This window comes from Coturnix japonica, chromosome 26 (genome assembly GCF_001577835.2).
Source record: "Coturnix japonica isolate 7356 chromosome 26, Coturnix japonica 2.1, whole genome shotgun sequence".
Taxonomy (NCBI): Eukaryota; Metazoa; Chordata; class Aves; order Galliformes; family Phasianidae; genus Coturnix; species Coturnix japonica.
The window spans coordinates 1,088,993-1,116,596 of record NC_029541.1 but is presented as its reverse complement, the minus strand read 5'-3'; the positions used below and the strand labels follow the sequence as shown (position 1 = coordinate 1,116,596).

The 27,604-nt window shown below is 47.1% G+C and overlaps 1 protein-coding gene across 7 annotated transcripts in view; it reads left to right on the top strand.

Moving 5' to 3' along the window:
- The window catches only part of PPP1R12B (protein phosphatase 1 regulatory subunit 12B), a 79,141-nt gene that overhangs the window by 28,706 nt on the left and 22,831 nt on the right, over positions 1-27,604 (top strand). For 4 of the 7 annotated variants that reach the window (XM_015884831.2, XM_015884833.2, XM_015884830.2 and 1 more), the window contains exons 12-19: positions 883-1,008; positions 5,610-5,795; positions 6,282-6,467; positions 16,679-16,769; positions 17,021-17,191; positions 17,858-18,041; positions 18,567-18,679; positions 19,182-19,226. In XM_015884831.2, the coding sequence (XP_015740317.1) occupies positions 883-1,008; positions 5,610-5,795; positions 6,282-6,467; positions 16,679-16,769; positions 17,021-17,191; positions 17,858-18,041; positions 18,567-18,679; positions 19,182-19,226 (1,102 nt within the window). The remainder of the gene's footprint in view (positions 1-882; positions 1,009-5,609; positions 5,796-6,281; positions 6,468-16,678; positions 16,770-17,020; positions 17,192-17,857; positions 18,042-18,566; positions 18,680-19,181; positions 19,227-27,604) is intronic. The other 3 variants (XM_015884835.2, XM_015884834.2, XM_015884836.2) reach the window with 2 other exon arrangements.

The following is a 27,604-nucleotide window of genomic DNA, read 5'->3' as shown; positions in this document are numbered from 1 at the left end:
TAAATGACTGATAAGCTTGAGAGGTTTTGGCAGTGGCTTGGATTGAGTGGCATCTCCAGCTGAGTGCTGGTAAGTGTCCTTTGCTCTGTGAAGCAGAGAGCAAGGAGGACTGAGCTGCACAAACAGATGGTGCCCAGATGTACTCTACAGCACAGGGGTTTTTTTCTGATATTCCTTCATTTCAAAACAGCTGAATATCACTTCTTAGAACCACAGATGTCTGAAAGGGCATTTGGAAAGACACTGCAATTGAAAAACGATCATTAATTGCGGGCTGATGAGCGTTGCCTTTAAAAGCTCAAGGTCCTGTCCAAAAGCAGAGCAGGATAAGGCACAGTGCTGGAGTGTGGCTTAGGAGAAAGCCCCAATTTCAGATCAATAGATAAGTGTGGCTGCTGATAACGTAACCCATAAATTGATGTGTTATTTTAGCTATTGCCAAATATTCTGTTTTATACTGCTAAATATAGCAGGGGATTTGTCATGCTGTGTGGCTTTTACTTCTATCATTGCATGATAGAGAATTAATAGTTTAATTATAGATATTTTCCTTGTATTTGCAACACCTGTTCCATTTGTGCCGCGCTGTTTTGATACGAGGTGACGTTGTTTAATACATGACATTGAATTTATGGCCAATCTAAACCTTCAATTACAAGTCTTTGGACTAGAAAAGGACGTTCATGCAAAATATCATCTTCTGATTCTTAGATAATACAGCTGATAATCACGGAAACTGGCCAGTATAAGCATTACAGAGAGTGAAAGCAGTGATGCACGTAGGTGGGTGTGAGGGAAGGGTTTGTGCTGGGGGCTGTACAGGAACCAGACGCAGACTCTGAGAGGTTTTCTAAACAAACCATGTGCTCTCTCTTGCATTAGAGAATCAGCTGCTAACATCGTGCGGAGCGGCTCTTACAGCCGGCAGATGTGGAGGGATGAATCAAAAGGAAACGAAGCTCCCCATTCTGGTGCACCTCCTACCTACGTATCTACATACTTGAAAAGGTACGCCCTGTTCTCCTCTGTGTGTGTTGTCTGCGATCAGCTCTACTCTTAGCATGCCTCCCTCTGCTTGTTGCATCAGGCCTTGAGCAGAAGATACAAACCAAGGCTTGTCAGCATCTGTCATGCTGAATAATCCCCTTAGAGACCATCACTTTTATTTGGCTTATAGTTGGCTGAATTTAAATACTCTTGTTCATACAATTCCAATGAAAAATGTTGGTTTTTTTTCTCAGTTTTATGTTAGTGTTATGGTTTGACAATAAAAGGGAAGTTGGTCATAAAAAGAGAATAAAGTAATTACAGTCTGAACTCAGCATTCAGATAGCTGTTAGCAGGTAAGTAGTAGTTTAGTGCTGGTTTTGGTTTACATTAACATGTGTTTATGGCATTAATGTTATCAGGGGAATTGCAGTGTTCTTATGGGTGATTTAGGACAGCATGACTGATGGCTGCAATCATTTCCTTGTGGCCGTAAGGACACAGTTTGCACAGTGTGTGTGAAATTGTAGAGGCAACTTCTGATTGCTGGTAGCCCAGCAGAGTCAGAAAAGTATCCCATTGGTAGCTTCCTTAATTGTCAGTGTCTTTTACCTCTCTGGAAGGCGAAGGCTCAGTTTTCCTGGAGCAGCAGGTAGTGGCCATTTCTGAATGAGGTGAATGAGTGGCTTCAGCTGATGGGGCAAATAATGCATTTCTGAGCTTTTGGCCACGTTGAGAAAAGGAACATCAGCCCTTTGTGCAAGTGCTGCTCCATCGCATCACCTTTATTTTAGCTGCTGCTGGGAACCAGCGAATCAGCGTGTGCAGATTTGTTGTGCTGCTGTGCCATTCGTGTTTAAGGAGAAGAGCAGAAATGTTTCAAGATTGTAGATAATTATCCACAAAATTCTAGAGCCTGAACTAAGTAGCTGTGCTGGAGATGGAGCAGTTGCTTGAGGTTTGGGAGGAGGTGCAGTTTTTGTGTTCTAGTACTTCTGCTGGTAGAGGTAAGTCCTGTTCTGGGACAGTCTGTCCAATTGCTGAGAGCACAGAGACCCATTTCCACAAAAGGTGAAACAGCCACTTGAGGCAGCAGACTTTTCCTGACCTGCTGATCCATTCCAGTGACTTCACATCTATCCTGGGATATGATGACAGGTCAGCCACTGTAGCGTGGCTCTCTAAAGGCACTCCAACCAGCAGCAGCTGATTGCATCGGAAAACTTTGGCCTCCTGCAGCTGGCATGCCTTGCTGCTGCCTGGTCTGAGGCAGCCCATCACCGAAATGGCTGTCTGTTGAAACTTCATGAGCATTGCCTTTTTGCCTCACCTGATCCAGAATCAGATTGAGTTCCGCATTCACACAGTTGTGCTGCATTTCCTTGGTTAAACTGCACAGAGATCAGCAAAAGCTTCAGCTGGTGGTGATATTTTGCTAGTCTTTTCCCAAAGGCTGAGTTCTGGCCTTCTGTAGGAAGATGCTGGAGTATGAGCAATTACACAGAATAGCTTTGCCAAGTAAAGGATGGATTATAGGGACACACGGGCTTCTTTACAGACAGCAACAGTTCTGTGTGACTGCACAAGCAGTAAATCTGGGATCCATTTGCCCTCTGTCCCCTCATGGCTTTCAGTAGAGGAGCACAGAGAAATGAATGCAGTTGTATAGATTACATCACCTCTAAGATGAGAAGCAGAACCTGCTGCCTGTGATAAGCTCTTTCTCAGCAGAGCGTTGGTAGTATTTGGAAAACAATTCTGGAGGATAAAAGCTCATTTTGAAAGAGAGAATTAAAGTGAACATGACATACTTGCATGTTGCTGACAGGATGAATGCTCTCCCCTTTACCTTAGTGTTTAACTAATCCCTGTAACGATACCCAGTTATGCTCTGAGTGCTTTATGAGACCCCCACACAAAAGGTAAACACCACCAGCAGATCACATTCAGGTGCTGAAAAAGTGTTTTCTTCTCCATGGGAACAAGAGAGCTTGCAGTAATTTTACAGATGCTCTTCAGCTTGAATAGAAGCAAATGTTAAACCTCTTTTTCTAATGGTGTAGGGACTGTCACTCCCTCTTCTCTCTGGGTGCAGCACTAAGGAGCAGAGCACAGACCTGACACCCCATTCTCTGTTTTAGTGTATATTGGCTTTTGAACAGCCAGTTCACATCAGTTAAAGTGTTTGGAGGAAAACTAGCATTGCAGATGGAATGAATACAGCATCCTTCCTTTGGCATCAGCTGTCAAAGATGCCTCACACCAAAACAAAAACACTTTTTCAGTTGTTTTTTTTTCCATTTTAGATACTTGCAGGCACTCATTTTTGTTGGCATAAAAGCCATCACAGCAGGTCAGGCCAGTCATCCCAGCTCCCATCACCAACTGGTTTTGGAGGTCCGGTTGTTGAAGCTAAAATGGCTTCAGAGCAGCCTTCTCCTCTGTCCTGGCTTTCAGCAATCCTTAATTAAGGAGTGGGGGTCACAGTTAGGCCGCTGTTCTTAACAGTGACCGCTGTGACCCATTTCCTTAAGCAAATCCCATTTAGCTCTCTCTGAGAAAACACCCTATGGCAGCATGTTAAATAACAAGAAGTCACATATTTTGTGCAAAACTTTTTTGTTAGTGCACGTGGAAATCTTTTCAGATTTTAAAGGAGCTATGTGCATGTATGTAGGGGCACAATGCCATTGCCATGCTCTTCCATTCCTTCTTCCCCTCTCAGTTCCCTCACATCTCTGCTCTCCAGGCACCTGGTGCTCCTTCCATCCTGCTGTTTCCCATTTTCAGCCACTACCTTTTCTCTTCTGAAGCACTTATCAGGTCTTATTCCATAACCCTCCCCTTTCCTCCCTTCCCAACCAGGTTTCTCATCAGTTTTGCAGCCACCCTTTTGCACTGCAGCCTTTCTGCCTTGTGTTCTCCTAGGATGGTGCCACACCAGCCCTGCTCCCCCAGGACTTCCACCAGCTCTTTCCAGGCTCCTCCTCTGATTCCTTCCCTTATTGCATGTTCCACTGCAGTCATCCTCTCAGTACAGCAGGCCCTGATTTCTCCCCCTCATCTCTGCGACGTCACGGCTGCTCTCTCTGCACGCCCACGGCAGCCAGGTTTAGCTCCCTGCTCTCACTCTCCTTTAAGGCTTTGCTTCTGGTGCAGAGAGCTCAGAACAGGAGGCAGTTCCATCCAAAAGGACTTCCTGCTCCCCTGTGCTCAGGGCAGGGGCCGACTTGCCAGAGGAAGCTTTGTTTGGAGTCCAGTGGAGGTTGCTACCTGGTGACAATAACTTGCTTGTTCCTTTATGACCTGGATATGGCAAGCAGCCATCAACTGAAGAGCCCAAATGTAATGCTTCTCCCCATAGAGGCCTTCCAGGGTGCTCCAGTCTCTCTTTGGCTCTGTAAGGACCAGCTGCTTGGCTGGGCTGGCTGGGTGCCTTGGCATATAAAACTAATTTGCAAATTGAGTGCCTGGACCGAATCCTTCCTCCGACCTCCTGTCCTTGGCTGTTGTTCTGTCCCTTGCAAGTTTTATTTCAGCCTCAGGCTGCTCTCTTGGACTCTTGCTGTACTGCTGACATCCAGTTCCAGCCCATTTAACCTGGCTTTCTCATAAACCTGCAATTCTTTGTCCTGGCTTTTCCTCTAGGTCAGCTTTTCCTCCTGGTGCATTTTGCATCAACCACTTTCCTCCGTGTGTGCTTGCATGGGAGTCATTTAGGATGCAGGAGGTGCAACAGAGCCTTCCCAGCCTTTGATTCATCCTGCAGACAGCCCGGTCCGACCAGTAGCAGCCAGGAATACCAGTTGCTGGGTGTGTCAGGATCCCAGATTGTGCATGAATGCTTGTTTTCTCTGTGCCATCAACAAGCAGTGCCTGGATATGGGGCTGAGGTGCACGTGATAGAGATTTTTGCCACCTTTCATCATCTGTTCTTAGAGGTGCACAGCTAATCTCACTTAAGGTGATTTTCTTCTGAAGAAGCAGAAGGGGACGTCCTCATATGAAAGCCCTTCAAAGTATGAGCACTTACAGCTTTTCAGTAGAGATGGTTTTAAGGGTTTTGCATCAAAATGGCAAAATACGCATTTCCTTTGCTCGTTCTTGAGTATTTTGGGACAATTTTGGTAGTGATTGTTCCAGTTTGGGCCATTTGTGCACCCATTGGAGCCTGAACTGATGTCTTTAAGCCACTGAAAACAGGTTCTTAAACCTGGAAGTCCTGGGCATCGCTGGGAAGCAATGCAGTCAGACCTGCTGCTGTCCTTCACTCCTTCCCTGCTCCCAGAAGAATCCTTGCTCTTTGTCCCCACTGTTCCCCATACACAGCACCGCTCTGCTGTGTGCTGCTTGTGCCACAGCAGGACTTTTCCCTTCCCTGATCTTCACTGATCCCCTGTTATTCTCTGCCTGGAACTCAGCTGGATCTATCTGAAAGGTGTGCTGCCACACCAGCCTCCGTGTGGCTGATCTGCAGCGACTCCAGTGTGCCATAATCTCCTTGCATACACTTTGCTGAGATATAATGCTCTCACCCTTTTCAGCTGCGAGCTCAGCTGTGGGGTTGTGCTGTTGAATGTTTACTGTGCTCTGAAGGACCTGATTTTGTGATGTTTTTACAGTGCTTCATTTGGTAGAAGTAGTGACCTCAGCAGTCCCTACATTTCAGCCAGTCGCAATACATCTCTAGCTACCTCACCCACTGCCATTGGTTCATCTACCTCACTGAGCACCCCGTGGCAACCTGCCTCTGCCTGCCCCACACCTCTCGGTGCGAACACTTCTGCATCCACCCGCCAGTACACCAGGTAACAGCTGAGATAACGCTGCACAAAGTCAGCACTTGGGTTGGAAGTCCTCAATTCTGGATTATGGATTGGAAATGTACTTCCTTACGGGAACTGCTGATAAGAGATTGCAGCGTGGTTGCACCAGGATGCAGTTAGCAGCCCATGTGTGAGCTCAGCTTCACACCCCTCCTGCCCTGTGTAATGACACAGGGCTGCTCTCCAGCATCCAGCATACAGGCTCTGGAGTTCATTCCTTCTGCCTATTCACCAGTTACATTTGTGATAGCTTTTGCTGCAGATGGGGATGCGGTCGTTAACTCTGAATTCTTCCTGCTTATTCCTCTACACATTGTTATAAACTGGTTTGAATGTGCTCAGTTCCCTCTGCTAACACCAACCCACAGCAGGGAGGATGAGCTGCTGGTGCTCCCTTGAGGTGGTGGTGGTCTCGGTTAGCAGTTGAGTTGACTTGCTTTGCTTTCCATTATGTCTTCTCTATTTCAGAGCCCCTTTCAGGCAACAAACTGATTCTGCCGTAGAGAAAAATACAGAGGGCCTCTCTGCTAGCACCCCCCTAGGTGTAATCACAAACCGTGCTGTACGTGGCTCTGCTAACGGTATTGCCAATGCCGGTGCTGCCTCAACCACAGGAAAGGACTGCTCTGCTGAGGAAGCCAGGGAGCGCAGAAGGTCAGTGGGCAGTGCTGGGGTGGTTCGTTCCTCCTCTGTGGTCACATCTGCAGTGGTGGTGGTGCTGGTGGGGGTGGCAGAGCTGTTCCTCAGGTGCTGTGTGAAGCTGGAGGCTTTGGTGATGATCAGTTCAGAACCTGAAGGTTGCATTTAGTTTGGGGATTTGTCTGCTTGGCCTTTCAGTGTGTCTCAGCCTTTTCCTTCAGTCGTCATCTCTGCTACTCATCTCAGTCCCTGAGACCTCTGTGTATACAGGAACAGGCAGCACACAGTGGGCTCTGTAATGTGAATCCCCTCCTAAAAAGAGCGTTGCAGTGAGATATGTTCAAAGTGCATCCCTCTGCTAAGCTTACGTGTGCCCAATGGGGATGTCCTTGTGCAAGAGCCCTGTATTCCTGTTAGTGGGGCAAAGCAAACGCTGCTGGAGTGTGAGATGTGTGATACTGGTGGGACAGACTGTGCTCCAGCAGCATCTGCTGCTTTCTGTTGGCTATGAAAGAAGACTCAGAATGGAGGTGGAAGTCTGCCCTGTGCAGCCAAGGCTGTTCCAGCAGCAGCACTTTGTATCAGTCTAAGTTATGATATGAAGACTGAGGAAGTATAAGCCTGAATCAGTTGATGCTCTTTTCAAAGGAAACTTACAGTGTGCATTTAAGTACAGAGTATCAAGTGATCCTATATATTCCTGCAAGGATCTGTCCTTGCAGTCAGCCACAGGACCCTCCAGCACACGGAGTGCCTGCTTGCTGTGGGCTTCTCCCTGCTTCAGCTGCAGCAGATCCAAGAAAGAAGGCTGCTCTGTGCTGTTGGAAAATACTCAGACTTGTAAGGCTCTCCAGAGCTAACCCAGGTAGTGCTTGGAAGGCACTGCAGGCTGAACTGCATTCATCAGCTCTGTATGCAGGGCAATAATTGGACGTAGCTACTGCAGCTTATTATTTGGGGTCTGCAAGGAGACTGAATGTTCACTGCTTGGAGTGCCTCTGTGTGCTCCTGGGTGTTTTGCTGGCGATCAGTTGACTCGGTATCATTTGCAATTGAATTGAAATGAGCTGCCAAAGGATACTTGTGGTGCAAAGGGACCTTGGGAGAGGAGCACAGAGTGTGTATTGTGCTCTCTGTTCACACTTCAGACCTTCTCATGACAGTATCTCTATCTTGGCGAATCCAGAATAAAGCTGCAGAGGGTTTGGATTGGATTCTTCCCAGGAGAAGTGGTCTCTGTAAACCCTCCCAGACTTCTGGCACTGTCTGCAGACACACAACCTGACTGACAGTACTTGTAAATGCCAAAAAGAGCATCTATTAATATTACTGCATTGGCATTTATTGCCAGATCAGTTCCTATAAATAATATAGGAGATCTGTTTGTCTCCTGCGTTCCAATTAGAGTTGTAGAATCACAAGGTTGGAAAGGACCTACAAGACCATCTTTTATATGAATTATGCTAATGCAGAGGTAAAAGCCAGAAAAACCCTCCCAACGTGTTAAGAGAAGCTTTGAAACTACTGAGCAAAATATGCAGTGATGCATTGTGCTTAAGGGCACAGGAAGCCTCCTGTGTGTGTGTGTGTGTGTGTGTCTGCTCTAAGAGCAGGTTCTGCTGATGGGGTAACAGCCTGCATGCACTGAACTAGGAAATGTGTTCTTACAGAGACAGGAGGGGTCACCTATATGGGGAAGGCTGACTTTGGAAGGAGGCCGAGTTCAGTAAAACCAAACAAAAAGGGAAAATGGCAAACAGTTGTCAGGGAAGCACTGTATGGATTTCAGTTCCCACCGGCAGCTGTTGTAGTAGCATTTGGTCTGCTTCAGTGTTTCCAAAGCTCCAGCTTTCTCTTAGCAACAAAAACATAAACAAGCTTATCATCTAATATTAGATCACAGGGATGTCTTAGAACGCGGAGCCTTAAATTATCTGTGTGGAGCCAAAGGTTAAAGCAGAAGACTGTGAGGTCTGGGGAGGAGTGAACAGCAGAGCTCTCAGTGCTGTTGTTTGACATTGTCTTCCAAGCCAGCAGGTTGGCCCTGACCCACCATAGCATTTCCCCTGGGGTGTTTCACCTACATCTCCTTCCTGGCTCCCTGCTTTGGTCAGGTAGCTGAAAAATCATCATGTGTGTCAAACCCCACACCTTCAGGAAAAGAAAGAAGGGGAGAAGAGAGGAAAAACCAGCAAGGAAAATAAAGCAGGAGGCAGCACAGGAGTGATGTGTGTGCATGGGTGAGCACAGAACAGCCACACTGCATGCAGGGCTCACAGGGACCCAGCAGCAGCTCAGCCCCCCCCATGCTGCAGCAAGCACTGCAATGCACTGCTGGCAGGTTGGAAGGTTGCCATCCTCCCCAGCCCATCGTTGTGCACTCCATTGCTTATTTCTCTTCCGTGGGCACTTTGCAGCTGGTGCTGAGCGTTGCTGTTGGGTCAATTTGGTGATCTCGTGCCAGGACAGAGCAGTCTCATGTTCCAAATGCATTTGTCTGGCTGAGTGCTGAGCTCTGAGGGTGAGTTACAGACATATGGATGCTGTGCACAGAGCATCTCCTGCCCGTCCAGTTCTTCCCAGTGTAAGCTGACTCCCTTCTGGTTTCTGAATGCTGCAAGCAGCTGCTGGGGTCTCAGGGGGTCCTGCAGCCTGCAGCCCACCGCTGCCTGCTCTCCTGTATGCGGGAGGACAGCGGCCTCTAGTGCTGGCAGCCCGTGTGCGAAGTTCAGCTGTGATCTCATCCTTGCAGTATTGGGGCCTGGAACGCAGTGTGTGCTATGAGATGAGCACTGGCAGCTCCCAGGGCAGCGCTCAGCCCATAGGATCATAGAATCAGTAAGGGTGGAAAAGACCTCTGAGCTCATTAAGTCCAACCATCAGCCCATCACCTCCATGCCCAGCTATGTACAGGCCAGCTTTACCCAAGAGCTGTAGGGCAGTGCCCCCTCCCTCTCCACCCCGATCCACTTTGCTTATACAATTGCATTTTGCACTTGTGTGTGTTCTTCCTGTTTCTCTTGAAGGTTCCAGCAAGGTGGTGCTGCTCACCATCAGGAGAGCTGATAGCGATGGGAAACAGCCTCTGCTTCACATTACCCAGGGCAGGTTTTCAGATAGATCCAGCATAAGGGTGAGGTGGGCTCATTTCCTGAGGGCTGTGCTCAGTTTAGCATCTTGCCCTCTAAAGTTTCACCTAGAAATGGTTTTGGACTGGTAAACGTGCCTGGCAAATATTTCCCTTTTTTGCTTTGTTCCCAAGAGGAATCCATTCTTCATTCTAAGGATCCAGCTGCTAATTATAGTGGTGGATATTAATGATATATTAAGAACTGAATCCTCCTCCACCAGCGCTATTAGATGAACAGTTTATGGCGAGTCCTTCAGTCCTTTTGCCTCGTGATTCCTGTCCAAATTCAGAACTAAACTCCTCCATGGTGAGTGGGGATGCCTGACACATTAACCCTTCTTATTTCATAAAACCACAGTGAGATCCTGATCTCTTAAAGAGTTGAAAGTGTGGAACTTGAACTCAAGATGTGCTTAAACATCACTGGAAAGGAACTGATGGAATAAAGCATCATCCTCTGACAGTTTGTCTCCATCATCCCTATCGCTGAGTGCTCACGGCTCCCTGGGCAACATCAGTACATCAGTGCTGGGGATGGGGTAAGGGAAGCTCCCATCTCTGCCAGGCAGTGGAAAACAACAAGTTAAAAGGCCCTGTGAAGAAGTGGGCAATCATGTGGCACCTGCTGCTGAAAGCCTTTATCTGCCCTGCTTTTGCAGTTAATGGCTTTCAGATAAAGTTGTCCTCTTTTTTCAAGGGCTGCTGGCGCGGATGACGTGGGAGGGCAGGAATTCTTGGGGCCGTTGGGTTTTCCATGTTGGGAAGCAGAGCTGTTGCTGGTGCTGTATCAGAAATCAGCCTGCATTTTTATTTGGAAAAAGGTCGGGGTGTGGGATGGGGTCACTGCTGAGCCTGCCTTCCTGCAAGGCGAGTGAGCAGGTGTGTGCTCAGCTGCCCACGGCTGATGCTGTGCTCAGGGGAAGGAAGGGGGGAAGTTTGGCACTTGAACTGGGCGGAGGAGCTCAGGGTGGAGGTTGACCTGCTAACTCCAAGCAGGAATATATGCGGGATCCTCCAGGAATGGGCAAGGAAATGAAGCAGGCGCCGCTTGAACTAAGCGATGTAACAGCAGCCTGACAGCATGGAGTGAGCAGAAGGTAAAGCTGCCTTTCCTCATCCCTTTTTACATGCAGGACTTGTGTGTGATTCCTCCTTCCTTACTAATCCTACCCACTAATGTGTTTCACAGATTTAATTATTGAATCTAATAAGAACTCTGTTCATTGGCAAGTTGTGCCAATGGTTCCAGCTCCGTCTGCATCACCTGAACTTCAGGGTTTACTGATCAGGATTCTGATGCATCAAAACTAGCATTAAACTAAAGAGTGAACCTGAAGCGTTTATGGAGGTGCTGCATGAGGGTACAGCTGAGTTTGTTTAGCACAGTCAGCTGTTCCATCAAATCCTTTGCTCCACAGCACCAACCCGTGGATGCTAAAGGTGGAGGAGCAGGCAGAGCCGAGCAGTGACCCAGGGACTGCTACAGAACAAGTTTTTGAGCCAACTTAATAAATCTTGTGTTCCTGAGAACAGCGGAGTCATGAAATTGAACCAGAGCTTCTGGCGCACGCTAAGAAATTGCAACCTTAGCTCAGTAGGAAATGGGAATCTGGTATATATTATTAACAGTCGGTGATGTTTTCAGTAATTGAGCCCGGGCTGATTCATGCCTGTGTGTATCCCTGGAACCTCTGCAGGCAGCAGCTCAGTGTCTCCTTCCACAGGGTGGCAGCCGAAGGCTGTGCAGCACTGCTCGCCGGCTGAGCGCTTTGCAAAGGTTTCTGTAGCTCAGCAGCTGAACGCTCCTCGTGGCCAGCAAGTTCAGTGTGTTTGGTGGCTGTGAAAGGCAGTTTGGCAGGTATTGAGGTTTGTGTGGAGTGTGTTTTGTTTGAGGATGACCTGCCTTGTCTCCCCTGCATTGTCTCCCTGTGGATACCAGCTGTTGGGAAGGCTGTAAAAGGACTGTTTCAAATGTCACGTATTGTTTGGCTTGCTGCTTGCTTCAGAATGAGAGAGCAGTACCAAGGGACGTAAAGCAACTGTGTCTTTGCCTGTCTGCTCATCAGCTGCAGGAGATGGAGTTTCATCCCTCTCTGTTTCATGCAGCAGTTTGTTAAACACGGAGGTTCACCCTCTGAGCACTGCAGACTCCGGTGTTCATTGCTCTGTGATGCAGTGAGCATCGACACCCAGTGTGCTGAACACAAACCAGTTTCCAAGCATTCCAACGTGGAAGGATTTGCACCTGTGAGGTTGCAGCTAATTGCATTTGATAACTAAAGGGAAGTTAAGCAGGGAGAACGACTTGCTGACTTGCTGTGTGTTGGCAGCTCTCACTGCTCTGCACCACAGTAGTGCAGCCTGCAGAGGGCTGGCATTGAGCTGGCTGCCCTGCAGGAGCAGCACAGGAGGAGATGAGCACAGAGTGGAAGTGCTCCTCCAGCATCAGCTGCCATGCTGTAACCTCAAACCATTGTGAGCATGGCATCAAAGCTGAGTTTTGAGGAGGGATAAAGGGGACCTGTTGTGATTAACAGGTGACAGAGATCACCATTCTCATAATCTCTCTGATCAGCGGCTGAATACATTGGGCAAAGCAAAGCTGTGGCAGATAGAGATTTTCATCCTGTGCTTGTTAACCTGCAAATCAGACTGTAAGAGGTGATTGAAATTCAGGCTTTTGAGGTTTCCTGAGCTCAAGATTCACAGTCCAGATTGGAACACAATGACAGCTCTCAACAGCCAGGACCAGCATGGGAGGGAAGAGCAAAGGCCTGAGAATGGGAAATACTCAGAGGAGCCTTTTCAGGACAGCTGCAGGATGCTTTTAAGATTGTGATCCTGAAATCTCGTTATCCTTTTGTCCTCTGCTTATTAAATACCCCAGCGTTGTCTGGCTGCTCCCCATTCCATCTTTGCAGTCTGATGTGTCATCCTTCTCTCCTGCCTGTTGGATGCTCTTGCTGCGATGTAGTCAGACAACGTTTTGTGGCAACTTCTGTGCTAAAAGTTTCCATTGACTCTGAGCTGATGCACACAACCTGTTTAGCATAGGGATAAACAGAAGAGAAACCTATTGTTGGATGTGAGTGCAGGAGAGCAAACTGCCCAGCCATCCTCACATAACCATCAATGATTGATTTGCTGCTTTAATATCTAACTTAGGGAACCTTGTTTAGGAACTGCCATCAGTGTTGTTTCCCATGAAACCTGCTCTTGCTGCTCTTCCCTCCCCAGCCTATGGATAGTTCCTTAGATAATGGCAAGCTTCCAGCCTGTAGGATTGCATTGCTGGGATGCTGTACTTTTCCAGTCGTTTCCAAAGGAACTATATCAGTGCTTCAGATTTTCTATGGGCTTTCCTTCCATCTTTTGATCACCTTACATCTACATAGATTGATCTGTGCGGTAAGGAGATTTGGAATGCCTACAGTGTTTTGAATAGTGGTCTCCTGCTTTTGCAAAGAACTTTTCCATACACATTGATAGGCTGGATAGCCATCTGTATGCTAACAAACGGCCTGTGGGAAGCCCAGCCTGTGCCTGGCTCCCCTTACCCATCTCATCTAGAGCTGGAGGAGTCACAAGCCACGTCCTGGCTTCTGATATGGCCTCTGGAATTGTGTCTGGGGAGAGCAGGTCAGACTCACTTCTGAAATAGAAGGAGGATTTGAACTGAGGAATCAAAGAGTTGCCATCACATTAACCATGCATCCATTAGCAGAGGTTGGCACTTCTTATTCTGTACCATTCACCCTTTACATGGGAGGGTTGTCCCTCCACGGCTTCTCCTTTCTCTGCAGCACAGGTTTGTTGTTGCATCCTTAGTTTGCCAGCTTTTGGATATCCATTCTGTCATTTGCCCTACTTGGCCTCTCCCTTTCTATTTGTGTTTCACTGCTGCTACTTGAGCTGCTGGTGGGATCCATGTTTGTGTCATAGTGCCCCAGTTAAAAGAATTAACAGTGAAAATTGGTGTTTTCTTGTAAGGAAACACAACATGTTGGGTCGTTTCCTTAAAGATCTGCACGGACCGTATGGTATTTGCTTGGTTTAGTGGGATGGTAGAGATAGTGCACTTCATTAAGCATCATATTACTTAAAAATCAAAATCTCTGTGATTGTTTTATGTGCTACTTTTCTTGTCTGTCTCCTTCAGCTTGCTGTGATCTTGCAATTGTTCTGCTCTGGAGAGCAGTGCATCGCTCTCCATCCAGCAATCAGCCCAGCCCCACTGTGTGGCTGCATCCCACCTTGCTGCCTCCTTCCAGTCACTCCTGCAGCTGTGGTGTCTGCTGTTTGCATCTGAAATGGTACAGCACAGCCACCTTCTTTCATCACCAAAAGAACAGGCTGTGGCTGCTTGCTCAGAGGAAGCAGCAGCGTCGCTGTGCAGTGGCTCTGCTGATTTGTATCAGAAAATTCGTTTACCTCATGCTTGTAAAATGGCCTTGGGTGAGCTCCGAGCAGCAGGGAATTGTGTAAATGGAAACCAAAAGTCAGCAATCAATAGAGCTGCAGCCCCAGCTGTGCCGCTCTGCCTGGCAAAACGTGCTCATCTTAATGTTAACTCACTGCTGCAGGTTGGATGCAAAATTGTTAACGAGGCTTTAAAATGCTCCTATTTTTTATACATTCTCAAGGTGCAGAGGGAAGGTGTGGGAAGAAGCAGGAGTAAGAGACAAGATGTCATTCCTCTCACTGTGCTCGCACGTGCTGGATCCAAGCTGTGCTGAGTGCAGCAATCTCATGTTGCTCACACAAAGCAGGAGCGTTCCCAAGTAAGCCCAGTGATCCCCCAGCACCACATCATACGTGTTGGGTCCTCCTCCCACAGCCAGAGCGTTGCTCTCATCCTTCCTCTGCTTCCTTGCTGCACCCATGTGGCTCCTGAGCTCTCACTGCTGAATCCTACAGTCCTCCAAAGCATGGGATCCAAGTTCCACCATTGCAGAGCCATTGCAGTAAGCTGCCCGCCTTGCTTAGCTACACCATGACTTGATAGGTCTGCTTCAGGATATGCTTTTTTTCCTGCTGTTCTGAGTTGAGCTTGCAGCATATTTTACAAATGCACTCTTCCTGTAGGTGGCTTATTGCTTCTGGATGCTCTGCAAAGAGCAGCTATCCTACTTGTGTCAAAAGCTGCAGAAAGTGTTTATTGTTTCCTTAATGTGCCATTACCTGGGCAGCCCATTTGCACAGCATAAAGGGGAGCAAAGAGAACTACTTGTCTACAAAATTAGGAGCTGCAAAGCTTTTGCACATCAAACAGCAGGTTTTTGTTCACCAAGCAGCAAATTCTTAGGAGAATTCATCGCTCTGAATTTTAGGCACTTCCACTGTTGGAACATCCATCACTGCTGGTGTTTCTGTCTGGGTAATCAATGGGAAGAAATGAGCTGCTCTGTAATGCATTCACATGATCAGTGCTAGAGGCTCTTGCTGAAGGTGATGAATTGCACCCTGGAAGTGCAGATGGGTGCAGGCAGCCCAATTGTGGACATCTCCATTGTAGCCATCTCCCAAAGCACAATTCATCGCCTGCAGCCCCGGCATGGGTGGGCATTCAGCCTCCTTGTACACTCAAAGCAGTTCAGGGCCTGGCTTATCAGGTGGAACATACACCGTGGTTATTGAGTTGCATTCTTCCAACTACCACATTGACCTTTAGGTGCAGAGTATGAGCTCCCATGGAAGTACCTCTGTGCAACCAGAGGAAGCCCTGTTAAGTGACTGTAGAACTACTTAGGTTGGGAGGGACCTGCAGCACCATGGAGCTCCAACCCCTGCCATGCAAGGCTCCAACCCAGCCCTGAATGCCTCTGGAGCTGGGGCACCCACCGCTCTCCATCAGCCTGTGATGGGAGCCTCTGCTCAGTGCTGCCAGCCACGCACCTGCTAAATCAATGCTGGGCACGAGGCCATGAAGAGAGGGCTAAAAGCTGCGGGGCAGATGATCTGTGGATGATTCAGCCTCAAGGATTCGTTGGGTTTTTTTGCCATAGTGCAGCAAAGTCAGTAATCTTTCTAATCAATTGCTGGATCAGATGAAAAATCTGCTCAGCCCGTTACATTAAATGTGAAAGTAGTCTGCAGAGGGCAAACCAGGCAAGGAATCCCAGGGCAAATGAACTGTATTCCTCGATAGATCTTTATCCCTTTCTTGGCTAATTACCTATCTACATCTTTGATACTCTGCTAACCTGTGGCAGTGATAGACCCACTAAAGAACATTTCATTTCAGACACTCTGGTTCTTCTACAGCGAGGCAGCGTTAATCGTCATTCCCCATTAGCCAGGCTGAAGAATCCAATCTAATTAATCTTTCCTAAGATGGAAGCCAATCCACCGCTATGGAAATGAGCCTCGCTGCTCTGCTCTGCTGCGGCAACGCTGAATTCCTCTTAAGTTCCTCCTCTGTGAATGCCTGTGCAGAGTTCAGTTAGGATATTTTCATGTGAATAATGCTGAGATCTCCCGGGTTTAATGAGATCCAGTGGTGGTTCAATCTCTATGTTAGCTGTGTGCTTTTCAGTACCAAGGGGCTCGCTTTACTCCAGTGCATGGAGGTCGTTTCTTTCCTCCCTTAATCCTTTCTCACCATGTTCCTCTTTTGTGTGATGCGTGCTGCTTTCTGCTATGATGGGCTTCATACTGATGAAGGCAGCAGGTTGCAGGGTGAATATAATATAGTGAATAATATGATGGTGTATATAATGCAGGAAGGAGGGTCTGAGCAGTATCTTGAGATCTTCATCTGAACAAGAGGCGTTTGGGGTATTTTTTGCTAACTAGTAGTGAATAGGGGTAAATAATGCACCAAGTGGTTATGCTTTTTTAACAGGACATGTTCAGTGCTCAAGAGTTCATTTAGAGGCTGCAGGGGGGGAGATGATGTGTGCATTTCTGTATCCCCTGCTCATAGGAAGGATGTCCCAGTGCAGACGACAGCAGCAGTGCTAGCAGACAGAGCTGACACGATGTTTCTAGATAGGAAAGAGAACGATACCTCAGATCTGGAGCTCACTGAGTGGGGAGGGCAGAACGTCTGCTTTATTTCTATTTTAACCTCTTTTGCCTCTTTTTTTTGCTGCAGGTCATACCTGACCCCGGTACGGGATGAGGAGGCAGAGTCACTGAGGAAGGCGCGATCCAGGCAGGCCCGGCAGACGCGCAGATCCACACAGGTAACGGATGATGGAAATCCTCACCTCCTTTTACTTGGTAGCTTGGTCGTGAATGTTTGGGTTGTGCTTACATGGGCACACTGGGAAAGGCAACAAAACGCTTTTTCTCTGTGTTAGGATAATGCTGAGGCCCACAAGCATTACGTTGGCCAAGCAGAAGCTCGCTGAGCCCCTTAAACTTGCTGCCTGAGCTGGAAGACTTGAAATGTAATTGCACGAATTAAGAAATCCTCACTTTACTTTGTCTCCAGGGTGTGACACTGACAGACCTTCAGGAAGCAGAGAGAACCTTCAGCCGCTCCCGGGCAGAACGACAAGCTCAGGAGCAGCAGAGTGAGAAGGCTGAGAGCACAGAGCCTGCTGAGGACAGCAGTGAGAGGCAGGAGACCCGCACTCGATGGAGCAGGAATACAGATGAGGAGGTGATCCTCCCGCCTTGCCTCTCATTGCTTGTGTTGATTTAAACCATGTAGGCTGAGAGAAATTCTTATGGGGTCCCTTGTTTATTCTACGGGGGGCATATGTGCTGGAAAGATGCTGAGGATTATCCTTGCATCACAGGGTTTGCACGTTATGGGGGTTAAGGTGTTCCTTTGCTCTCCACTGAGAAATGCATTCCTCTGTTTCTTACCAGAAAGCAGAAATGCTAATCAAAGAAGTGGAGTGAGAAGGCAAATGGTAGGAATGCTGCCTAGATCCGTGCTTACTGTGCAGGTTGGACTGAGGCTTTGTGTTTCCATCGTAGCACAGATATTCTGGGTGCAGTGGAAAGCTGGGTAGCCCAGTGTTCTTCCCCTTCCATCACTCCTGGTTTTTTTTTCACTCAAAATCATCTGTTTCTGAGGTAACTCATGTATTGTATTACTGGCAGCAGGGTAAAGACAGAGATCCTTGGCTTCCCAGCAAAGGAACTTTACCGTGTTTATATACATAGCTGCACAGTGCTGTTAATATTTGTTCTGGTGTGTATCTGATCTGGGAGATGGTGGTGAAGGAAATATCACCCTCTGAAAGATTACTCAGCTGCCTGAAGTCCCAGATCTGCTTCCTTCTCATTCTAACTTGTTGTCATGTCTGTTTGTTTATAGGCTGTCTATCGGCGATTAAGGTGCCCAGTGCAAGCAGACAAACCTACAACACCCGTATCTCCTTCTACGTCAGCTCCTCTCCTTTATACAAGTTCTTACCTAACTCGAACAAATAAGTATCTGGGTCTTGACTCTGTGAATCCAACAGACTTCAGAGGTGCAGCCACAGAGATGGAGAAGAACGGTATGTGCTCAGCAGGAGGAAGCTCAGGGATTTTAATGAGTTTTAGAACTTGCAGTGCATACAGTAAATAAGTTTACTTCTTCTGAGGGGTGCAGTGTGGGAAGCTGCCATCTCAGCAGACAGATGTTATGTGTTAATGTAGGATAAAGCCCATTGCTTATGGAAGAGGAGAATAGAAGTGTTTTCCATTTTGAGTAACTAACTGACATGAGTCTATGTTGTATTTAGATCTTAGAGCTGGGGTACTGATTCTGCTACTGTGGTTTGTCCTGCGAAATAGTAGTACACTGTGGTGACCTGGTGAGAGCTGGCAGCTAGTGTAATCTCTTTGGTCTCGGATAAAGGAAGGAATGTGAGTAGCCAGATGTAGTAGGGCTTTGTGATTCCATTTTCTTTGGTTTACTCACTCCTCTGTAATTTAACACAAGCCAGACTGACCCTGATTGGCTTGAAAAGAAATGTTGCCTTAGCAGAAGTGCAGATGTGAATCACTGAAACCAAATCAGTCTTTCTTTGCTTGGCCAGAGTGCGAAGACGCAGATGTAGACGACAGATCTCTCAACAAACAGTCGATCCGAGAGAGACGGCGGCCAAAAGAGAGGCGAAGAGGCACCGGCATCATTTTCTCAACAAAAGATGTGAGTTTGGCTCCCTTAGAGAAGTAAAACTTGCTTTGTAATAACTTTGAGTGACTTTCCTTCCAGTTCCAAGCTTAAGATGTTTTTTCCAGATCAGTTGATTTCCCTTCGGTCCATCTCTCTCCAGCTCCTATTTCAGACTGGTGCTTCCAGAGGAATCACATCACCTTTTGGTCCATGGAAAATCCATGAGGCAGGCTCTGAAAAGCCTGGCTATTTTTTTAATGAGTCCTCAGGAGCGCTCAGATCACAGTAGCAGTTTTGAGAGTAATGCTTTCTCCACTACTCAGGTCTTCTAAATGGGCATTAGGTCACCTAACGTTACCTGCTGATCAGCCAGGAGCAGCTTGATGGGCACTTACTCACTTATTTTGGTAGAAATTCTCATAGCTGTAACATCAAATCATAAATAATGTGTTATCTTGCTATGATATTAAAAAAAAAGAAAGCAACACAACTGTTTCCAAGACTGCCTCATGAGAGCGTTTGCTTTTCATCCTAGGATGACGATGACGTTGATGGAAATGAGGAAGTGAAGGAAACTCGGGTGAGTGAAAACATCTCCCAACAGAGGAAGTGCTTTGCTCCTTGAGTGCTGGTGGCAGCAATTCTCCTGTGGCTGTGCTTTTGTTCATATAAGAGGTTCAGGAGCTGATTGGGAGGGAGCTGGGAGCAGTTTGCTTAATGAAAAGATGCAGAATATCTGCAGACCGACCCAAGTGACCAAAGTGTGTGCTCTGGAGAGAGCAGTCAGAGCAGCAGTGTCCATGGAGCAGAGCTGCCAGGTATCTCAAAGAGACAAAGCAAGTGACCTTGTGTCTCAGCATCGTCCCGACCACGTTGGTTTGGATGGCATGTTTTGTGTTTCTAAAATCTGAGCTCTTGTCTCCTCATGGATTTGTTTCCATGCGGGAGCTTGGCTTGCCAAGCAACACATCAGAGATTGTTCTTTGTTCCCTTGTTATTGCAATAGTCTCATTATCCTCTGAGGCCCTCTCTTCATAATAATTGTCGAGTCCTTCCAAATTGACTTGGTTTCTTTTGTTGCTGTCTGTCTTTGTCTAAAACACATTTGAGCTTGACAACATGACTTACTCCAACATTGTTAAAGCTGAGTACATTTCCAAGCTCTCCAAGTGTGATGTGCAAACAGTAAACTGAAGGTTGCATGGAGGTCAGCCTGCTTGTGCACATTTAATCTTGGATAGAAACATAAAACTCAGAGAGGCTTCTCACATGCTTTGCAATTCAGTACAGTGATGGAAGCATTTGTTGTATTGAAAAGAAAATATTCTTGTTTTTCATCCTCTTGTGCTTGGTCCAAATGGGGCGAAGCCATGGTTGCTCTCCCCCAGTTTATTTGACATAGGGATTTCTGTGCTGCAAACTGCCCCTCGGGTTGGTAGGAGTCACTGAGCAGCTGCTGGGACACAGTTCTATCACCAAGCACATAATGCAGTTCATAGTCATTAATTTATCAGTAATAACTTGCTGTTCCGGACTGACAGGTGCAGCCATCATTGCTGTGAATTTGAATGTGGTAAAATATCCCATTGCAGACCCTCAGATCCCCCTGAGTTTGTGAGCAGCTTTTTTTCTCCAATGCTTGTATGCTGGCTGCTAAGCAGTCAGATTGTCACGGGAGCCAAGCAAGGCTCTGCTTCAATTCCCTCTTCCAAACTGTGCAGCACTGAGGTTCAGCAAAGACAAGATAGGTGCAGCCTTTGAAAAAGGAGCAAAGATGCTGCTGCAATTCTGAGAAGTGGATGAATTATTTTGGCTGAGATTTCCAAACCCAGCGTGGGAAAGCAGCCCAGACTCTCTGGCTGAGTGGTAGGCAACTGAGAGCAGACTCCTAATAGGATGTGTCAGGAAACCTTCATTTGTTTTGCTACCAGCCCTGCCTTTCTCCTTGTGATATAGACTGCTTGAATACGTTCCATTTGATGTGGAAAGTTGGAAGAGCAGACAAAGTTTTATTGTGGAATAAATGTTCAAGGGCATTAGGGCTTCGGCTGGAAAAAGCCTCTGGGGAAGCAGTTCTAGGAGGGGTTTTTTGCATGGTTCCACTGGGAGGAATGTGTAAAGGAAAGAGACTTTGTTGGGATTGGGCAGAGAGAAGGGGAAAGAGCTTGGCCTCCATCTGGGCTCTGCTTCTCAAAGTGAGAATGTAGGGGGGAGCTGAGCAGTGGGGTGGGCTGCAGTGGGATGCCTGTGCTGCTCACAGTCAGCAGTGAGAACAGCATCATGGTGGGGTCAGCATGTGCCAGGATGGGGTGGTGGGTACAGGTTTACACATCCATGTTCCAGACTGATTTTGGAGGGGGTTCCCATATCCTTGGCTCTTTCTATCTTTGACTTACACCTGATGTCTGGTAGTGCTGTTGACTAATTGAAAAAACTGGGTCTCATCTGGAAGAAAGCTGTTTCCAAATGATGTATTGAATATAACAGAAGAAGAAAAATGCAATAATTTAGAGCGTTTATCTACTTGTTGTTCTCTTTAGTGGCCTTACAAGTGTGTCTCACCCACGTGGCACACAGTTTCTCAGGGGAAAGCTTTAAATCCAGCAGAACACACTGAGTGTCGTGTCGGTGACATCCCAGCATTCCAGGCAATAAAAGTGTCAAGGAAAACATCTGTTTCCATGGACTTCCCTTAGGACGGTCTGTATGGCACAGCATGAAACTCAGACCCGTTAATGGCATTAACTTGGATGCAGGGATAACACTGAAGCATGCAATTATGGATTATGGTCGCTGCGAGGTGCTAGATAAGCCCCATTCTCAGCTCTTTGAGCTTTGATTTATGAAATGTGAGTATTCTACATTATGCAAAGTGCTGCCCAAGCCCACTCTGCTTCGTAACTAATTCCCTTTCTGCCTAATTGTGTGACTGACCTGAAATCAGCAGGTGCAGGTGAGGGCTGATAGAAACAACAGCTCGCATGGAAGGGCTGCATTTCTAAGCTTGATTCTGTGAGTTCCAAGGGAAGGGCAATGAACTGAAGAGTTCGTTATGCAAACTGAACGTCCTGATGTTGGAGCTGTTCCACAATGGAGCTTGGGAGCCCTTATTTGGGGATGTCACTTTTCTCTCCTGTGTTTTTGCTTTTAGTGGCGTTTTATCTCCTGTACAAACTTCCAATTCAGCTTTTCTAACTGTGCTCTTTATCAAATCCATCTTTTAAAGAAGATAAATGACCCAAAGATCAGAAGCAGTTGTAGTTGGGGTTGTTCCTCGCCTGTTACAACCAGACTGCATCTACCAGAGCCCTCAAGTCCTACCTACCTCCATGGATCCCAGCCCTTCCTTGCTTCCTTTTCCCAGTCTCAGCAGCACAAAGCACAGCACCCTGCAGCTTCTGTCATGTCGTGGACTGTCTTTTTAAGCTAAGAAAGGATTCGAGTCCTCTGCTTTCAGGACTCAGATTGCCTAATATGGTAAGGTATGTCTTCTCAGCCTGCTCTGTTTTGCTGAGATACGAGGGAAAATTGACTCATAAAAGGGAACAAAATAGGTGAACTTCTTGCCAGCTGATAAGTAAGGGAGATCTTTTCACCTAGATAGCATGATGCGATGTTGTTCATCGTACACCTTATTGCTGCCAGCTCAGGATCCCTTTGGGACAATGAGGATGCAGTGTTTTTGCTAAGGAATGTTTACTTCCAGCATAGATGTGTTGCGATGAGGGAGCGGAGCCACCTGGCCCACATCCCAGGTAACAGAGGTGGTAGCTGTGCATCACTTGCATGGCTGTAGTTAAATTATAGAGGTCTTAATTATGTGTAAAGGGAGACTATGAGAGATTGGCTCTGTTTAGTCCTGTTTATAAACAAAATGCTGCAATAGATTGTGCGCTGCAGTGAGAAGGGATCTTGAACATGTGCACAGCCAGCAATATAAAGTTGGATTGAAAATAGCAGAAAATTGCTGCAAGAGCATGAGTTAGTGTTTTGGCATGGAGCTGAAATGTGGCGAAGAACATTTTTATTGCATTTGGAGTACCCTGGCTTCCTTGGGAGCTGGAAGGGGAAGGCATTACAGACGTTAAGATTCATTCTGTATACTTCTAGCACATCTTTTTTCACATCTGCACAGATGATTCTCCTCTGTTCTTCTTAACCTTAATGTTTTGAGAAGAGTATCAGACTTGCTGTCTGCCATCCGTGGTGATGCAGCATTTAAATCATCAGCATGGCTGTCCAGGCCCTATTTACAGCTCTGGGAAAAACACATTGTTTGTGCTTAAAGGCCAAGCAGTCCAAGTCTGCTATGCAGACTACAGGGTTACAGCTAAATACGTTCAGGTTAATTCCTGTAATTCACCAAGCAGCTGAATTAGGAAGGTGTAATGTGAAGCAGTGTCCACGGTGGAGATGGGTAACACAAAACCAGCTGATGGGCAGTCTGCAAGTCCCAGGGAGATGAAGCAAAGCAGCGAGTCCTCCAGGAAGGATTTACAAGGTCACAGAGCCATGACTATTCATGGTAACTTTATGCTTTAACTTCTTGTTTGGTAACTCACTCTCATAGTTTCGGTATAGTTCAGGGTGACAGATCTCTTGTAGTTGTCAGCAAGTGATTGCTCCTGAAGCCGTGGAGCTGAGCTTAGCAATGGATCAGATACCCAGCAGATTCCTTGGCTTTTGCTGGTGTTGCTGGGAGGTCTGTGCTGGCAGTTCCACTTATCCCATGTCAACCCAGGGTTCTGTTCCTTTGCTCGCACAGGAGCCAACTCAACTTTCCATGGATCCTTCTTCCTTCTCAGGAGTGAGGAGCAGTGTGATGGTGCTGCATGGGGTGGCAGTGGGATCAGTGCCGTATGTGTGCATCCTTCCTGCTGTGCTCCCCTCTGGAGCTGCTGGTTGTACCTCCCTGTCCATCACCCTGCAGCCCACAGTGCAGACATCTTTCCTGATGTTCTCCAGGAAAATCCAGCCTGTGGGATGGATGCTGTTGATGTTTGCGTGGTGCTTCTTGGCTGTGTCAGGTGAGCAGGGCTGTGTGCATTAGGGTGAGCTGTTTGTGGACCATAGGAGATGGCTTCAGGGGATGCAACACAAGTGTAGTGCAGTCGGTGCTTCCTTCCCTCATTGTTCTGTTGACGATGCTTTCCTTGTGGCAGAGTCCCTGTGAGGTGAGTGGTCCTTGTGTCTTATGAGACCCTGAAGGAGTAAACGGTTCCTCTCCCAGATACGTCCTTAAGGAGTGAAAAGCAGAAGCTGCATTGCCAGATGGCTGAAAAGGAATGAAGAATAATCAGCATTTGTTTGGAAAACCGAACTCAAATTCTCTGGCAATAAAATATCCTTTTGGAAAACAGCACTGTAGGAAAAATTGCGTGTTCCAGTGACTCAAGGGTGGTGATGTTGTTTGTCACCCTTGTCTTTAAAAGGTCACTTTTTGTTCTGAGTTTATATCCTCCCACATGCTTTTCTTCAGAGAGAAGCCTCCCATTTGGGAAGCCGGTTTCACTATTAGGAGTAACTCTGTTTGGCAGGAGAGCCTTCATTGTTTGATGTGTCAGGATCTAGAATCCTTAAGCTGTGAAACTCCTTCCTGGCAGGGATTTGCCCCCAGCTTTGGTTTTTCACACCTCACTGTGTTTGCTTTACTCACTCTGGTAGGCACCTCACACATAGTGAATGCTGAGCACTGTTTTTTTAATAGGTTTTTCTTTCATTACTCCTAGATTGCATCCTTGGGAGGGAACGTAACCTTCTGCACCGCAATCTGTTGCTGCTGTTGAAGGAAGGCCAGAAATAGCTTGAATCGTACTTAGATAGCAATGTGTTGAAGCCACACGTTTCTTGGAGTGGGTTGAGTTTGGTGGGTGAGCTGGCTGCTTCCATGGCACAAAGACCCTATGGAGGGGTGGGGGCAGGTGAGACATGCACACATTGTACTGTAAAAACTGCGATCCATCTGATGTGACTCTGAGTCTCGTAGCTGGAAATGGCTGTGTTTACATCTGGTTCTTATATTCCTGTTGGCTTTCTTCATTTCCCTGTTAATATTTGTGAGTTTCTGCTGCGTTCCTCTTTGCAGCTCACTGTGTGTTTGCTTCTGCTGCGCTGGGGAGGAGGTAATGTCACAAACCACTCACAGAGTGCAACTGCTGAACAACTCGAGCTGGAACATATTGTGTTCTGACACTGCTTTGTCCTTCATTGGATGAAGTCACTTGATTTTGTCATCAGCATTGCTCTGAGGTGGACCTTGGAGTGGGTGAGGAGATCATCCCTCCAGTGCTCATCACACTGCTTTTCTGAGCAAAACATGGCACTGATGCTGGGAGGGAAGCCTGACTGGGAAAAGACACAGTCAGCTTCTGCAGGAGCATGAGGCAAATGGGCTGTGAACAGCAGCCCTCCCCTGAATGTAGGATTATGGCATAAAAGTTGGGAGTGCTGGGGCTGCCCCTGCACCATCCAGTTGCATTTACAGCCTTCAGGGGGATCCCAACTGTTTGCTATTCCTGATTATATGGTATCAATATACCATTGCCATCCAGCTCTGCAACCTCTTACTGACATCCCTTCTAGAAGTGATGAAGTCAATGCAATGAAATCCTTCTTTGTAGACTTTTCTTTAAGCTCAGTCCTCAGCTGGTGCAGTGGGGGATGTCCCATTCTGATCACTGTGTGCCCCTTCTTGTCCTGTTCCGAACATCTCAGTTTGGACCCATAGAACTGCCTGAACACTCACCTCCTATGTGTGTGTTTTGATGCCTGTAGGTGCTAAATTGAGGTTTCTGTGCTCACAATGGTGCTTCTTTTAACTCTTTCACCACTGCTTTTTATTTTCTGTGTCTGTAAGAAGGCAAGAAGGTTCTCAGGTTTTAAATATAAAATGTGCTAATCTCAGCCCACACTAAAATTATCTCCTGCTGCAGCTTCATGCTAATCCAGGTGAGCCTAATGGGTACAGCTTCCAGCATTTCTATGGTAAATTTAGTGGTGGGAATAAAAAGCGGAGTCCCGTATGATGCTCTATGTACAAATATAGAATGGCAGCAGTGTTTGGGAGGGGAGGAAGATCCTCTCCTGCTTCGTATCCATAAGACATAATGCCAGGTCTGCTCCTGGGAATCCTGCTCGGTGCACTGCAGAGGAGAGCCTTGCACAGTTTGTATTCCATTTATGGCAAAGTGCTGCAGTGCCTTTACATCACGTTTACAACAGAGCTTATTGCCTGACCAATAGTTTCTTTGCTACAGCCCTTCAGCCTTCTGCTGCCGAGAAGAACCGTTGCTGCCTTTTTCAGTCCTAAATAAACCCTGTGAAGCTGTAACTGAACCTGTTAAAGCTTGCATAGAATTTTACAGTGATTTATTTACAGTGTTTTAAAGCGGTGTTTTTATATAGCGTGTATTTTTCTGTCAACTTTTCATCATCCCAAATAACAGCAGGTTGGGCGTTACTGTGCATGCAGCTCTGACCCTGTGCTGTCCCACATAACAGCACTGCTCTGGATTCAGTGTCTACAGCCTGGATTGCAGCTCATGGGGAACGCAGAGTTGGCTATCAAGAAACAAGGCTTATGTTGCAGCCTTGAAGACAGGCTTTTCATCGCATCTCCCAGGCTAGTAAAGCACCAACAATTTCAGACCATTTCATTCAGAAACAAACAGCTTCTCTCCTGGCAGAATCTCATTGCACAAAGGACGTGGGGTACTGAGAATCAAGAAGGGAGGGCAGTGGTGCCAGCAGGATTCAGCCTTCTCTGTGCAGGTTAACCCAATCCGCCCGTCTCATCATTACTCGAGACCTTCTGACCATGAGTTCCTACATAGAGGGGCAGCAGAGCGGTGCCCATGTACCAAGCTGTGATGGTTGCTGATACAGGAACCTTCCATCTGTGGCACCCCAGGTGATAAAGCAGTGCCCTGAGCTGTCAGAGCAACATTGGGCTTGGCCACAGGCATTGCCTTCACAAATAGTGCTCACACCCAAGCATGTGGGTGTAGCAGAAGGCAAATGCATGGGAGATTCTTCCAAGGAAGAAAGTAATTGATGGTTTGCGTGTGGAAAGGCTTCAGGATGACATGAGGTGGATGGCATGGAAGAATTGATTAAAATTCTGGCCATCATGTAAATGTTGCTTGGATTCTTCTTGTTTTGAGGGGGAGGTGTCCTTCACAATGGATTTTAGCTCTGTGTGTCAACCCAATAACAGGAAAGCAATTGGAAATCCAATCCAGAATCTATTCTTTCTAGCTGCCATCAGTAGTTCAATACTTAATATAGGTACTTTGTGTTTAAACTGAGTTTTTCTTTGTTTTGTTTTCATGGAATCATAGAATGGTTTGGGTTGGAAGGGACCTCAAGGTTCCAGCCCCCTGCCATGGGCTGCTGGGGTTTGGTTGTGTTGGGCTTTTTTTACAGGCTATTTTAGACCCAGAACAATTCTCTTATGGTATGTAAGAGGACAGGACAGTGCAGTTCATTCTGTTTCTCCAGAGAGGTGTCACGAGAATGGATGTGGCTTCAGAATGGATGAAGTATTACATAATACACTCAGCCTGGATTTCAGTATTTCCCTGGATTGGAACAGCACCAAACGTGCAGCACGACTCCTCCTGCAGGTGCAAAATCCAGAGGTGGAGGTTGTGAAGATTTGGGATGGAGCAGCAAACAACAGAAGTCTGGGGGTCCCAGCAGTGCCTGGACTGTTTGCACTTTGACTTGAGTTGTGCCCAAAAGTGCTGCTCCAGGACAGAATAACATTGGAGCCTTCCCACCTGCTCAGCACAATATGTGCTGGTGGGCAGAGATGCTCCGTGGCTGTGTTTGATGTCTCAGATGGAGTCAAACCCAGACAGGAGGTTTGTGGTGTGGGGGAGCATCCTGGTGCTGTGTGGCCTCAGTGCTGTCTTCAGCTCAGCCCTTCAAATGCTCTCATTTGGGGAAGCAAATGCA